The sequence below is a fragment of the Oncorhynchus clarkii genome, chromosome 3 (genome assembly GCF_045791955.1).
Source record: "Oncorhynchus clarkii lewisi isolate Uvic-CL-2024 chromosome 3, UVic_Ocla_1.0, whole genome shotgun sequence".
In the NCBI taxonomy this organism is placed as follows: Eukaryota; Metazoa; Chordata; class Actinopteri; order Salmoniformes; family Salmonidae; genus Oncorhynchus; species Oncorhynchus clarkii.
In genome coordinates this window covers 66,985,238-67,000,333 of record NC_092149.1, presented here as the reverse complement: position 1 = coordinate 67,000,333, position 15,096 = coordinate 66,985,238, and the positions used below count along the sequence as shown (strand labels likewise).

The 15,096-nt window shown below is 40.5% G+C and overlaps 1 protein-coding gene across 7 annotated transcripts in view; it reads right to left on the bottom strand.

Annotated features, from left to right (window-relative positions):
* LOC139401784 (nck-associated protein 1) overlaps window positions 1-15,096 on the bottom strand; it is a 57,637-nt gene that overhangs the window by 23,927 nt on the left and 18,614 nt on the right. For 4 of the 7 annotated variants that reach the window (XM_071145760.1, XM_071145767.1, XM_071145779.1 and 1 more), the window contains 12 exons: window positions 14,320-14,376; window positions 12,334-12,476; window positions 11,949-12,039; window positions 11,548-11,685; window positions 11,302-11,350; window positions 10,746-10,902; window positions 10,527-10,583; window positions 10,321-10,417; window positions 7,176-7,282; window positions 6,689-6,821; window positions 2,164-2,244; window positions 1,602-1,670 (listed from right to left, as the gene is read on the bottom strand). In XM_071145760.1, the coding sequence (XP_071001861.1) occupies window positions 1,602-1,670; window positions 2,164-2,244; window positions 6,689-6,821; window positions 7,176-7,282; window positions 10,321-10,417; window positions 10,527-10,583; window positions 10,746-10,902; window positions 11,302-11,350; window positions 11,548-11,685; window positions 11,949-12,039; window positions 12,334-12,476; window positions 14,320-14,376 (1,179 nt within the window). Of the gene's footprint in view, window positions 1-1,601; window positions 1,671-2,162; window positions 2,245-6,688; window positions 6,822-7,175; window positions 7,283-10,320; window positions 10,418-10,526; window positions 10,584-10,745; window positions 10,903-11,301; window positions 11,351-11,547; window positions 11,686-11,948; window positions 12,040-12,333; window positions 12,477-14,319; window positions 14,377-15,096 lie in introns of all 7 variants that reach the window. The other 3 variants (XM_071145791.1, XM_071145775.1, XM_071145801.1) reach the window with 1 other exon arrangement.

Genomic DNA, 15,096 nt, shown 5'->3' with positions numbered 1-15,096 from the left:
AGCTTCAAAGAATAATATTTATTGTCATTAATTCCAAATAGTTTTTAAGAAATTTAATGGGGCCCAGAATCTATCCTCCTATATCCATAATACAGTATCTCTGAAATGCATGAAATTGTATTTTTCATCACTTCAAATAACATGCACATGAATGAAAAAATTAAAAATATTTCTTTATGATGGTTAGACATTTGTCACTATTGACAGACAGAGCGTACTCCTCCTCCTTTCAGTATTTCAGGCCATATCTTCTCCATTACTAGTCTGTTAAATTCATTCATGTGTGGGTTATGTGGTTGACATAGAGCTGGTGGAAGAGAGCACAAGAGTGCTCTTGTGGAACAGACAGGTTTAGGTTCTGATCCTCACATGAAGAACTCCACCTCGATAAATAAGGACTACTCAGTGACATTCATACAACCATACTACTTGGCAGTATGCAGCACCTGAATATGTAGGCCTATACTGTATATTTAGCTAGCTGTTCATACATTTGTCAGCGGTTCTTGTACAGGCTGTTTAAATACTTCCTGAATTTGCTTTGTCCCTGGAAAACACCAAACGCAAAGATGCATAGTGAATAAACCAACGCCCTGCTTCTTGTTATCTGAGCAGTTCTGTATTTGCTATCCTAGTGTACAGTACGAGAGGCTGTCTGTGAAGGGTGTAGAGCAGCAGCCAGAGGGCCTGTATCACAAAGCATCAGAGTAAGAGTGCTGATCCAGGATCAGATCCCCCTCTTATTCATTACGATCTAAAATACAAAACTGATCCTATATCAGCACTCCTACTCTGAATACAAGATCTGAGCCTGTATTCACAAAGCAGCTCAGAGTAGGATTGCTGATATAGGATCATTTTTGCCTTTTAGATCATAATAAATAAGATCATATGAACAGATCCTAGATCAGCGCTCCTACTATGAGATGCTTTGTGGATAGGTGCTCAGGTCATTCTCTGATCTATAGATAGGCGACAGGAGTAGGGTAGCACGCTAAACACTGTTCCCTTATTACTGTCCCAGAGTGCTAATTATGGCTGATGAGATGGAGGGGAACCTGGTCTACTGTATCTACCAGAGGTTCCGTTCCCCTTCCCCAACACACACAATGGGCTATAGGACACGACAGCACAGCACAGTACAGCACAGCACAGCACAGCACAGCACAGCACAGCACAGCGGCCTATAGATAGGAAACAGGAGTAGGCTGACAGGAGTAGGGTAGCATGCTAAACACTGCCCCCTCATTACTGGCCCAGAGTGCTAATTATGGCTCATTATGACACACACAGTGCTAATTACAACACACACACCTAGCAGTGGCCTCAAAGCCCAGACATGGGTTCAAATAATATTTGAAATCCTTCCAAATACTTTAAGCCTTTGCTCTAGCCTGCCAGGATTGTCAGATGGGTTGGGTTTGACACTTTTCAGACTATTCTTTTGGTTCCATTGAGCTTGCCTGGTGCAATTGAACCAATAGAATAGTCTCAAAAGTGTCAAACCCAGTCCAGCATTGTGAAAGGATTCTGAATACTCTTTGAACCCAGGTCTGCCTCACAGCCACAAAGCTAGTCTCATTTTCCTGATGGCGTCTTACCTGCAATCTGAACCAGTCCAGCCTCATGCCCCTGAAATCAAACACGTCCCCGTCTTCCACTGTAACACCGACAGAGACAATTCACTCAGATATGGGATCACCATGACACAGGAGGACACAGGAGGGAGGGGAGCGGGAGGAGAGGTGGAGAGCGGCTCAGGCTCCTACTCAGCCCACCATCTGCCCTCCCTCCTTTCATCTGTCCATCACTCAGCCATTACCAAAACAACACCTGTCTCCACAGACAAAGGCTTTTAGTGCTTAAGGCTAATATAGATAGATAAAAACAACTAAGCATGATTAATTAGACATTTTCTAAACTGGAATATTTACTGTACCGCAACAGAATACATTTAATTGTGTTAGGTCGGGTCAACATAAAAACATCTACGGTAAGCATTGGCCAATACAAGTAGAGGTTTTCTAAACTGGAACATATACAGCAAAAAGATGGAATTAACTCTCTTTTAGGTTGGATCAACAACATGGGTCTAAATGAGAAACTGTATATATTTATGTTATTTCTGTAATATGAGTGGCAGGCCGTGTTAGGTTGAATACCTTGTTTGACGCTGAGGGACGTCATGGTATTGACGAAGGAGGACATGATGATGGACTCATCCTCAGGACAGACGGACAGATTCTAGAGGAGAGCAGGGGAAAGCCTCAGACACTGTTTACAGTAGAATGCTGTGAGGGGATCAACTGAGCAAATACAAGAGAGTTTTACATTGCATATCAGAGAGCGAGATGTGGCCAAGCAAAGAATAACATCAACAAAATACTTTGTCTCCATCTAGTGGTCAGCTCTGCTTTTTTCCCTTCAAAATATCAACCTGCATATGGGTCTTACCATAAATAAATGGGCCAATGTGTGACATCAGGGTCAACATCTCTAAATGCTTTGATATACAGTGGGGAGAACAAGTATTTGATACACTGCCAATTTTGCAGGTTTTCCTACTTACAAAGCATGTAGAGTCTGTAATGTTTTATCATAGGTACACTTCAACTGTGAGAGATGGAATCGAAAACAAAAATCCAGAAAATCACATTGTATGATTTTTAAATAATTAATTTGCATTTTATTGCATGACATAAGTATTTGATCACCTACCAACCAGTAAGAATTCCGGCTCTCATAGACCTGTTAGTTTTTCTTTAAGAAGTCCTCCTGTTCTCCACTCATTACCTGTATTAACTGCACCTGTTTGAACTCGTTACCTGTATAAAAGACACCTGTCCACACACTCAATCAAACAAACAGACTCCAACCTCTCCACAATGGCCAAGACCAGAGATCTGTGTAAGAACATTAGGGATAAAATTGTAGACCTGCACAAGGCTGGGATGGGCTACAGGACAATAGGCAAGCAGCTTGGTGAGAAGGCAACAACTGTTGGTGCAATTATTTGAAAATGGAAGAAGTTCAAGATGATGGTCAATCACCCTCAGAAAAAAATAAACAGCATATCTATATGTTTTAATAGGTGATATAATAATTTAATACAATAGTATAATACAATGGGTTTTGTCAACAAAATCATTGACAATAATAACCAATAATGAAATCATTATAATCAGTAAACTCTTCAAGCCTTGTGTGTGTGTGAGTCTGTGTCTGAAAACTAGCCGTCAAATTCTTGCTTCCTCTGTCCTTATTTCCTCCCATCCTTGCCTCTCCTTGAATGTGCATTGTAGCCTGAGGGGAGGAACCTTCACTCCTCTCCCCAAATGTGCTTTAAGAGGGAGGTGAGGAATGGGGGAAACATTTGCATTTCCTTGATCCCTGGCCGAGGAGTAGGATTGTTCTGAGTGTTCTGACCTAACAACATCAGTCAAGCACCAATGCTAACTGGCTAACATTGGCTAGCTTGCTAGCTACTTCCAGGCACAAATGAGAGAACAGCTCACTCTGACCATTTTACACGCCATAGCAGAGCTGGTTAGGCTTATTTTATGTTTTCCAGAGCGTTGGTGACTGCAACTATGCAGCTGGCAAAACATTTATTATACTTTTTTCCTAACGTTTACTGACACCGGCCATATTCAACGGGTGTTGAGCGCTCATAAATTCATCAGTTATTCTGCGCTCTGGCACACTCAGACAAGAGTGCTCTAAAATCTACCTGCTACATCTATCGATAGGTGTCGCAGTGACATCATAAACATTAGATTTAAATAGTAACTTGCATAGTGGAGTCTTTTGTTTAGGCATGTAGCTAGCAAGTTAAACAATGAACCATAATACCAACTCATATTATGAGTGAATCTGGAGGTAGCTAATCAACCAGGTTCAATGTTAGCTAGCTAATATTAGACTATAACTAGCGATGCAAATGGCTCTGAGATACAAATATTACTACACGTAACGTTACAGTTGAAATTAAAATTACTTTGACAAAGTTAAAAACATGTAATATCTGAAAATGTAGTTAGCTAGGCTCTCTTACATGGACGGCCATCACTCGCACAGAGAGGCTGCTGCAGACTACACAGACTTGAGATCATTGGCCACTTTAATAAATGGAACACTAGTCACTTTAATAATGTCTATTCTTTTTTGTGTGTTTTTATTTTTTTATTTTACCCCCCTTTTCTCCCCAATTTCGTGGTATCCAATTGTTTTTTTAGTAGCTACTATCTTGTCTCATCACTACAACTCCCGTACGGGCTCGGGAGAGACGAAGGTTGAATGAGTCCTCCGATACACAACCAACCAAGCCGCACTGCTTCTTAACACAGCGCGCATCCAACCCGGAAGCCAGCTGCAACAATGTGTCGGAGGAAACACAGTGCACCTGGCAACCTTGGTTAGCGCGCACTGCGCACTACTTAGATTTCTGTGTATTGGGTATATGTTGTGAAATTGTTAGATATTACTTGTTAGATATTGCTGCACTGTCGGAAGTAGAAGCACAAGCATTTCGCTACACCCGCAATAACATCTGCTAAACGCGTGTATGTGACCAATACAATTTGATTTGGATGCTTCTCCCTCTCTGTCACGGATGCCATGCTAGCCCTTAGATTGAAGATGTAATGTTTTATACAACAGCCTTCTGTGTATTCTCTTTTCGACTCCGTCTGCATATTTGCAATCAAACGCCAGGATTTCCTCCATCTCCTTAGCTATCATACTCTAATTCCACTGATTTCAAAACTAGGTCCTCCAGAAAGTGGAGAGTTAGAAAGGATTACCTACACATACTGACCAGCTCATACTATAGACAGAAGCACAATACATGGCAGACCAATCCGAACTCATCTCTCGACATCATCTCAGCCAATCATGGCTATTGTGAAGGTTGCTCACTTTTTCGTGGCTAAACCAACTAGGCTGGTAATTTAACCATTTTATTTGTATTTACAGATGGCATACAAGTTTGTTATTAAGGCACATGAAAGTTCACGTTCCAGAAGGCATTCCTGCCAAATAAACGCATTTAGATTAAAAAAAAGGTTTATGTTCAAATGGCTCCTGTGAAGTAGAGCGACACACGACATACACCTAGTTTCCTGAAACGAGTCACATTTGTGGAGATCTGAGAGGGATTGTTTGATGGGTGGTGACATGGTGAGACCTCCACCGTACCCTCTGAAAGGCTTGGTGAAAATTTGGCAATATTGCTTACACCTGTTCAAATCCTCTCAGATCTCAACAAGTGTCTAGGGGTAGGAGCTAGGGATTGCTTCTGGACAGGGCCCCACAATCCTTGAGGTGTGTGGTGGACCTACAGCATGGATTTGCACAGGTGTAAGCTGGACACACCCACGGCACCCTATCAGGCTGATCAGACAACTCTGTGTAGCTGAAGACCTGCTGTAAACAGTTTGCATGTCTACTATTCACATTCTTGCTTCATTCCAGCTAGTTAGATGTGCAACCACTGACTAACTATAGCTAGGGGAATATCTCTAGTCTATCAATATATACTGTTGTTTTGGCTGTATGGCATCATTTAATAAGATAACCAATGGTTAATAAGGTAGCTAGGATATATCAGTCTGCTAACCATTTACAGTAACAGCAGTTCATTAATAAGTCAATACACATTAAATCTTATGCAGAAATTGAGAAATCTTACTTAATCTTGGCACTGTGGCACGGTATGTGCAGCTATTAATCGATGAATTAATAAATAATTATTTCATAGAATGGCGTTAGAAGGGTGAACTCCTACTTTGAAAGGACAGGAAATGTTGGCTTTGCACTTAACCAATGACAGGCATTCAACATTTAACCCCACCCACATGTGAAAATCAAAATATGAAGGGTTAGGGTTAGGGCTTGGTTTTAAACGCAAAAACAAAAAAACCTTACCTCAGGAATTGAACTACGACCACAACATTTCGCTACACCCCGCGATAACATCTGTCACATATGTATATGTGACCAATACAATTTGATTTGATCTTGCCAATATTGTCCACGGATAATTATCTTGACCGCCGTAACAACAGACACCAAAATGTTCTGTCAATTCTCCAGATGAACATTAATTCCCGCACTTTGGCTGTTGTTCAATCGTCTGCAGTATCACACACGATCTTTATCACTTGACTATCATTCAGAAAACCCTTTCCTGAATCAGCTGATGTTGTGTGATAAATTCCCCACGTAACTAAACAGCTACACATAAAAAATGCACATCAAACAAATATTTTGCCGAATTATTGAAGAACCCCGTTAATGCCTGGATATAGCCCTTAGCCATGGTATATTGGCCATGTATCACAAACCCCCGAGGTTACATTATTGCTATTATAAACTGTTTACCTATGTAATTAGAGTAGTAAAAATAACTGTTTTGTCATACCCGTGGTATATGGTCTGATATACCATGGCTGTCAGCCAATCAGCATTCAGGGCTCGAACCACCCAGTTTATAATATATAATAAATACTAGGATATTATGAAACAAAGGGATAACATTGACTAAATATACAAAATTGCACCCTATTCCCTACATAGGTAAACTATTTTTGACCGGAGCTCTAGGAACCATTATCAAAAGTATTGCAATATACGGAATAGGGTGCCATTTGGGAGGCAAACCAATGTTCGCTCCAGAGAGCAGTCTCACCTGTACTAGCTCGTTGAGCACCACGGCGTCAAAGCCAGACAGGTACTGGACGTAGTATCTCTGCATGACAGGACCATACTTCCTCACGTGGGCCCTCAGTTCCTCCATGTAAAAGATCAGCTCTGCAATGTGCCTGAGGACATAGAATAGCAAGAATTATCTAAAAGAATAGAATAGACCTACACTTCATTAGTATGCTCAATACTCCTTCACACACCATGGCATTCCTTAAAGGGTCATTTTACTCAAAAATGTTCTTTACTTTCTCTGCTTTTGATATTGTCCCACAAAACGGTGCATGTCAACATTCAAGTTAAGACACATCACTTTCAGTCTCCTAATGGCCAAAATCAAGCAAGAACAAAAGTGCCATGAAGAAACATTTTGACACAGACTTTTCAAGGAGGTAAACACAGTGCCACAACATTTCATGAGGGGTAAAGGGAAAACCCATAGTTACAAGTTGAATCAGTAGGATGTGTCTTACTTGTCAATAAAGTCATCTGTGCTCTTCTTCTGGATGTTGTCTGCATGTCGTAGCAGCCAAATGATCTCATCCCGAGCGAATGACAGAGCCATGAACACAAACAGGGCCTACGAAGAGGACAGGAGTCAAGTTATATAGTTACTTTCATCCATCAATTAGTCACGTCTTTCAGGATTTGAATCTTAATCCTCTGATCACTTTACAGTTAGTCCAACTAGCACAATCATGTTAACAAAACTAGAGTGCAGATAGTGCTAGTCCAACTCAACAAAAAAAAGACTAGAAAATAAATAAATATTTTATATTGTCACATACACAGGACAGGATAGGTGCAGTGAAATGTGTTGTTTTACAGGGTCAGCCATAGTGGTACCATGGCCCTCGAGCAAATTAGGATTAAGGGCACATTGACCGATTTTTTACCTTGTCGGCTCAGGTATTCAAACCAACAACCTTTCGGTTACTGGCCCAACGCGCTAACCACAAGGCTACATGCTGCCCACTAGTGTTATTATGATGTAACATTATTGTGTTAAGATAAGTAGACAACTGTGGTGTATGTCATGAGCTACAATTTTTCTTCTAGCTTTCAAATAGGCACATTCTTCTCTTCTCCTCTTCCCTGCAACTCTTACTGGGTCCTTACTGTACTAGAGAAAGTAGTGTACTACGTTTTTTGTCAATATACTTTGTAAAATATTGGTTAATAAACAACTCTAAGTGGGGGCCTATAAAATCTGTTTTAAAAAAATATTAAAATTCAGTTATATATTTTCCCAAATTATGTTTCCTCAGTTGTATTTTTTCTGGTTTTTATATATATATATATATATATATATTTTTCCACTCTCAAAATTACAATTGTTCATAGAGAACAACAAAATTGGATGTTCTGAGAACATGTTCCATGTTCTTGAGTCCACTCATATCTGAATAAAACATTTTTGTGCATCTGGCCATTTAATTGTGAATCTATCGAGTGAGGAGTGCAGTCTAGCGATGGTTCTGCAAAGTTAGCAAATAATAGACACAAATTATATATCTCGGCCGGTTACGACAGAGCCTGGGCGCGAACCCAGAGTCTCTGGTTGCACAGCTGGCGCTGCAGTACAACGGCCTTAACCACTGCGCCACCCGGGAGGCCGGGATAATGTTAATGTTGCATTGATTAGATAGTACCTGGGAGATGTGATGTCTGATACTTGTGAGATGTGTTTATGACAGTTTGCGGTGGAACATGTGAAAATTGTATCTATTTTCAGAGTTGTTTGGCGTGCTACTCAATAGGTGGACCTGTTGGAGACCCCTGGTCTAATGTAACATTATCATAACTAGAGAGCAGTAGTGTGGTATCTTAGGGCCCAGTAATCTAGATTGTGTTAGTCCAACTCCATTACCATATTAACACAACTAGAGCAGTATTGCAGTGTTGTTTGTGTAACACACGGGATATAAACTCAGGTCTCCCACTGGAGCAACCAACGTCTTAGACCGTTAGACCAAGACACTGGATTTGAAGCTCGCAGGCGGGGCTATGAGCAACCCCCTCTCTATGGGGATGCCACAGGGTTCAATTCTCGGCCGACTCTTTTCTCTGTATTTATCAATGATGTTGCTCTTGCTGCGGGCGATTCCTTGATCCACCTCTACGCAGACGACACCATTCTGTATACTTCCGGCCCGTCCTTGGACACTGTGCTATCTAACCTCCAAACGAGCTTCAACGCCATACAACACTCCTTCCGTGGCCTCCAACTGCTCTTAAACACTAGTAAAACCAAATGCATGCTTTTCAACCGTTCGCTGCCTGCACCCGCATGCCCGACTAGCATCACCACCCTGGATGGTTCCGACCTAGAATATGTGGACATCTATAAGTACCTAGGTGTCTGGCTAGACTGTAAACTCTCCTTCCAGACTCATATCAAACATCTCCAATCTAAAATCAAATCTAGAGTCGGCTTTCTATTCCGCAACAAAGCCTCCTTCACTCACGCCGCCAAACTTACCCTAGTAAAACTGACTATCTTACCGATCCTCGACTTCGGCGATGTCATCTACAAAATAGCTTCCAACACTCTACTCAGCAAACTGGATGCAGTTTATAACAGTGCCATCCGTTTTGTTACTAAAGCACCGTATACCACCCACCACTGCGACCTGCATGCTCTAGTCGGCTGGCCCTCGCTACATATTCGTCGCCAGACCCACTGGCTCCAGGTCATCTACAAGTCCATGCTAGGTAAAGCTCCGCCTTATCTCAGTTCACTGGTCACGATGGCAACACCCACCCATAGCACGCGCTCCAGCAGGTGTATCTCACTGATCATCCCTAAAGCCAACACCTCATTTGGCCGCCTTTCGTTCCAGTTCTCTGCTGCCTGTGACTGGAACGAATTGCAAAAATCGCTGAAGTTGGAGACTTTTATCTCCCTCACCAATTTCAAACATCTGCTATCTGAGCAGCTAACCGATCGCTGCAGCTGTACATAGTCTATCGGTAAATAGCCCACCCAATTTTACCTACCTCATCCCCATACTGTTTTTATTTATTTACTTTTCTGCTCTTTTGCACACCAATATCTCTACCTGTACATGACCATCTGATCATTTATCACTCCAGTGTTAATCTGCAAAATTGTAATTATTCGCCTACCTCCTCATGCCTTTTGCACACAATGTATATAGACTCTCTTTTTTTTTCTACTGTGTTATTGACTTGTTAATTGTTTACTCCATGTGTAACTATGTGTTGTCTGTTCACACTGCTATGCTTTATCTTGGCCAGGTCACAGTTGCAAATGAGAACTTGTTCTAAACTAGCCTACCTGGTTAAATAAAGGTTAAATAAAATAAATAAAATAAAACCCTGCCTGACTCGTGTCCGCTACATTAGTCTTATGTAACATTATCATGTTAACACAACTAGAGAGCAGTCGCGCAGCAGGGTAGGTGAAGAGCCGTCATTAAGTGGCAACACTCCTAGCAGGAGTCACACATACAAATCTTCCCACTTGAGACTGGGGTTCAATCCCTGTGTCCACCCTTCCCACTGTTTCTCCCACCTGCCGTACCCCCATCTGATTTCCATACTGTCTAAATAAAAAAAGTATCAAAATACCAAAATAGAGCACTAGTGCAGTACCTTAGGCCCCAGTAACCCTGGCTGGTCAGATAGGACTGTGGCCAGCTCCTTCAGGGCAGATCTCAGGAACTTGCGTCTTTCTCTGTGCATCAAACCTCTGTAACAAAACAAAAACCAATTGGCAACAATTTCATAATGAGAGGATACTGTGACAAATACCATTTAAAACCTTTTGGTGCAATAAGATGCATTTATGAGGCACTTACGCATGTGACAGAGCTTGTTCTTTGCACTCTTTGATGTCATTCACACGCTTGTTGTAGCTATGAAATGAAAAGGGAGAATAGTTAACATACTTACTCACACACACACTTAACAGCTGTCTGGGAATATGCTCAAACTGTACCCATTGAGCATGCTTTTCAGTCCAGGATTAGGCTTAATCTAGCTTCAGGAAACTAGCTCAGAAAGTTAGTGTCCCTCACCCGCGGATGTTGATGAACAGGTCCTCAGCAGCCTTATGGATGTGGAACACCTCGTCTCTGAAGAGACAGAGGCAGGTGCTGCTCTGAAGAGCCAGCTTCCACAGGCTCAGAGCTGCCTGATCACTGTTCAGGACCCCGTGACATAAAATGAAGCCAACTGACAATCAAAAGTTAGAGTCAGATAGAAAGTTAGAGGCACAGAAATATGATTTTGAACAGTATTTGTGCAGAATGAGAATATTTCAACTGATTTATATTTTTTAAAGTGTTGTATGACTTCACAAGCCTGTACCTCAACAATGAATTACAATTAAAAACGATCACGCTCCCCCTTCCCTCCAATGGTATAAACCTATTAAATCAATTAGATCAGACTCCACTCTATGCACACATCCAGGCTGCATCACATCCGGCCGTGATTGGGAGTCCCATAGGGCGGCGCACAATTGGCCCAGCGTCGTCCGGGTTTGGCCGGGGTAGGCCGTCATTGTAAATAAGAATTTGTTCTTAACTGACCTGCCTAGTTAAATAAAGGTTAAATAAAAAAAACACTTACAAACTATCCACTTCTCCATGGCGTCCAGGGACAAGTATTCACAGGGCATCTAGAACAAATCAGAATCATAGGTAAATGCACATGCCTGTGAACAGAAAATGGTGTGATTTGAGAGATGTAGCACTAGAAACACCATAGTAATGGGTTAAACTCCTGCGGGGATCACATTACTGTACACACCCACTGTACTGTACACATCCCTTTGTATCAAAACTAAGTGGAATATGCTATATATTGTGTTCTCACTGTGTCTGACTGGGCTGGGTTGAGCATGGTGCTGGGTGCACTGATGAGACTGAGTAGCTGTGCGTTCCTCCACTGGTCAGCAGACAGGTTTCTCCTGGGGTACACCATCTGGAGGGAGAGCAGGGCGTCTGACAACGACTACAGGGGAGGGAGGAGAGAGAGATATATTGGTTTATGACAGTTAATAATAACTTTCATGAACAAGCATTAATCAACTATTTATACATTTATAAAACTGTATAAGCAATATATGCATACATAATCATTGCTTAAGCATCAAAGTTATTGTAAAGTGTAACCGAAAGTTATATTATAAATTGTAACCAAAATATGTATTTTCATTGTCAGTGCTCAGGAAAAGAACATAAAATGTTGAGAAACAGGTGACACTTTATATTCACCTTCCCATGGGGAACAAACTCCTCCATCATCTTTTTCAGCGGGTTCTCGTAGTCAACAATCATCTGTCCCAGCCTCGGGTACTCTCGATCACTAAATAAAAAAATAAATACAAATAAAGATGTTGTTGACATTGGTAGTTCTCAGGCGTATCTAAACTAGGTCTAAACTAGGTCTGTAACTACCATACAATGTTTTAAGAATGCATTTTTATATTACTGCGTGATTTTAATATACGGCCACTATCAATTGGTATAACAGTACGTTAACAATGTGTTAAAGTATGATCTTAATATTATTTTACAGGGATGGTGCAAATGCAGATTGAACATTTCAGAGATGAGCCAGAGAAAGGACATAGACAGGAAGAGACACCACCCTACATACCTTGATCCATGTGTCATTTCATGGGCGTAGTTGTAGAGGCCAATGATAGCTTTCCTCTCTTCAATCCGAGACAATAGCATCATTAGGTTAGTGTAGGTCACTACTAAGTCAAGGTAGTTCTTGGTCAGGTCAAAGTTTACAGTCTGTAAAAAAGAGATATGGGAACAAAATAGAATCTACATCCAAACTATTAAATCTGAACCTAAAAACATTTCAATCTACAATGCCTTCAGAAAGTATTCACACACCTTTACTTTTTCCACATTTTGTTGTGTTACACCTGAATTAAAAATGGATTAACTGTAGATATTTTTGTCACTGGCCTACACACAATAGCCCATAATGTCAAAGGGGAATTATGTTTTTAGAAATGTTTGAGTCAATAAGATTTCAACCTCTTTGTTATGGCAAGCCTAAAGTTCAGGAGTAAAAATGTGCTTTAAAAAAGTTGCATAGTAAGTTGCATGGACTCTGTGTGCAATTATAGTGTTTAACATGACTACCTCATCTCTGTGCCCTACACATTCAATTATCTGTAAAGTCCCTCAGTCGAGCAGTGAATTTGAAACACAGATTCAACCAGAAAGACCAGGTAGGTTTTCCAATGCCTCGCAAAGAAGGGCACCTATTGGTTGATGGGTAAAAAAAAAAAAAAAGCAGACATTGAATATCCCTTAGAGCATGGTGAAGCTATTAATTACACTTTGTATGGTGTATTAATACACCCAGTCACTATAATGATGCAGGCATCCTTCCTAACTCAGTTGCCAGAGAGGAAGGAAACCGCTCAGGGATTTCACCACGAGGCCAATGGTGGCTTTAAAACAGTTCCAGAGTTTAATGGCTATGATAGGAAAAAAAACTGAGAATGGATCAACAACATTATAGTTACTCCACAATACTAAGCTAATTGACAGAGTGAAAAGAAAAATTCCTCTACAGAATACAAATATTCCAAAACATGCATCCTGTTTGCAACAAGGCACTAAAGTATTACTGACAGAATTTGGCAAAGCAATTCACTTTTTGTCCAGAACACAAACTGTTATGTTTGGGGCAAATCCAAAATAACACATTACTGAGTTCCACTCTACATATTTTCAAGCATTGTGGTGGCTGCATGATGTTATGGGTATGCTTGTAATCGTTAAGAACTGGGGAGTTTTTCAGGATAAAAAATAAACGGAATGGAGCTAAGCACAGGCAAAATCCCAGAGAAAAACCTGGTTCAGTCTGCTTTCCATCAGACACTGGGAGATTAATTCACCTTTCAGCAGGACAATAACCTAAAACACAAGGCCAAATCTACACTGAGTTGCTTACCAAGAAAACAGTGAATGTTCGTGAGTGGATGAGTTACAGTTTTGACTTAAATCTACTTGAAAATCTATATCAAGACCTGAAAATAGTTGTCTAGCAATGATCAGCAATCAATTTGACAGAGCTTGAAGAATTTTGAAAAGAATAATGGGCAAATGTTGCACAATCCAAGTGTGGAAAGCTCTTAAGAGACTTACACAGAAAGACAAAGATGTAATCACGGCCAAAGATGCTTCTACAAAGTATTGACTTAGGGGTGTGAATACTTAAATTAGATATTTTTGTATTTCATTTTCAATACATTTGCTAAAATTTCAAAAAACATGTTTTCCCTTTGTCATTATGGGGTATTGTGTGTAGATTGGTGAGAATTATACTCAATTTTGAATCCAGGCTGTAACACAATAAAATGTGGAATAGGTCAAGGGGTATGAATACTTTCTGAAGGCAAGAGTTCAGGTGGGCCTCCGCTTAAGCAAACAAAGGAAAGAAGGGGTGCTAAACAACAGAGACAAAAATCATGAAAATGGCTTACCAAGAAAAACTTCCAAAAGGACTAATTCTACTTTCTGAAGGCAGTGTATGAAATATAATTTTTGAGAAAACATTTGAGAAAGCATCTTGTAATTACATGCTATGTACAGATCAATGTGCCTTTTAACTTACAATATCAAAGAAGACTTGGCAAGCATCGATAGTGTTCAGTAGCTCACAGACATGGTCCTGGAAGGAGAGAAAGATATTAGACGGATGTACATTTCACAGTATAGTAACTTGATGATAAGTAACTATTATTTGTGATGGATTATCATTATACATGTACAATCAGGGTTGAGGAGTAACGTAACTGTAATCTGTAACGTTACCAGCTAAAATATTGTTATCAGATTACAGATACTTTTGAAAAACTAGATGATTACTTCTGAGGATTACTTTTAAATTGAGAAAGAATGTTTGCTCAATGACATTCAAATCAGCATTGAAAAAAGGCAAGTTTGTTCCACCTGAGTGAGTCTGACCATAAATCAGAGACCACTATGATGACACACCAAATGTGTAGTTGGATCGCGGGAAAAGAGCAGGAATGGGCTTTTGTAGGCTACAGTCCAACACGTCTTCCAATGGTGCGACTGCTGTCGGCATCCAAAGATTATCCAACTTGAATAAACACTTGGAGGTAAAGATGACAGCAGTGGTGTAGTCTATGGCGATACGGATATCACTTATTATTGATATCTACATTTATGTGAATCACACTGCTGCTCTCTCATTTAGCTATTTGCGCCTTACGAATTGTGGTTGTTGTGGATCGCTGTTCACATATCTAATTTTAATAATAATGGTTGAATTCAACAAGTTCAAGCTGCCTATAAATCATTGTTTTTGAAACCAGTGGCTTTTATTGCTCAATCTAATTCATGCTGCTAACAATCAAACAAAATC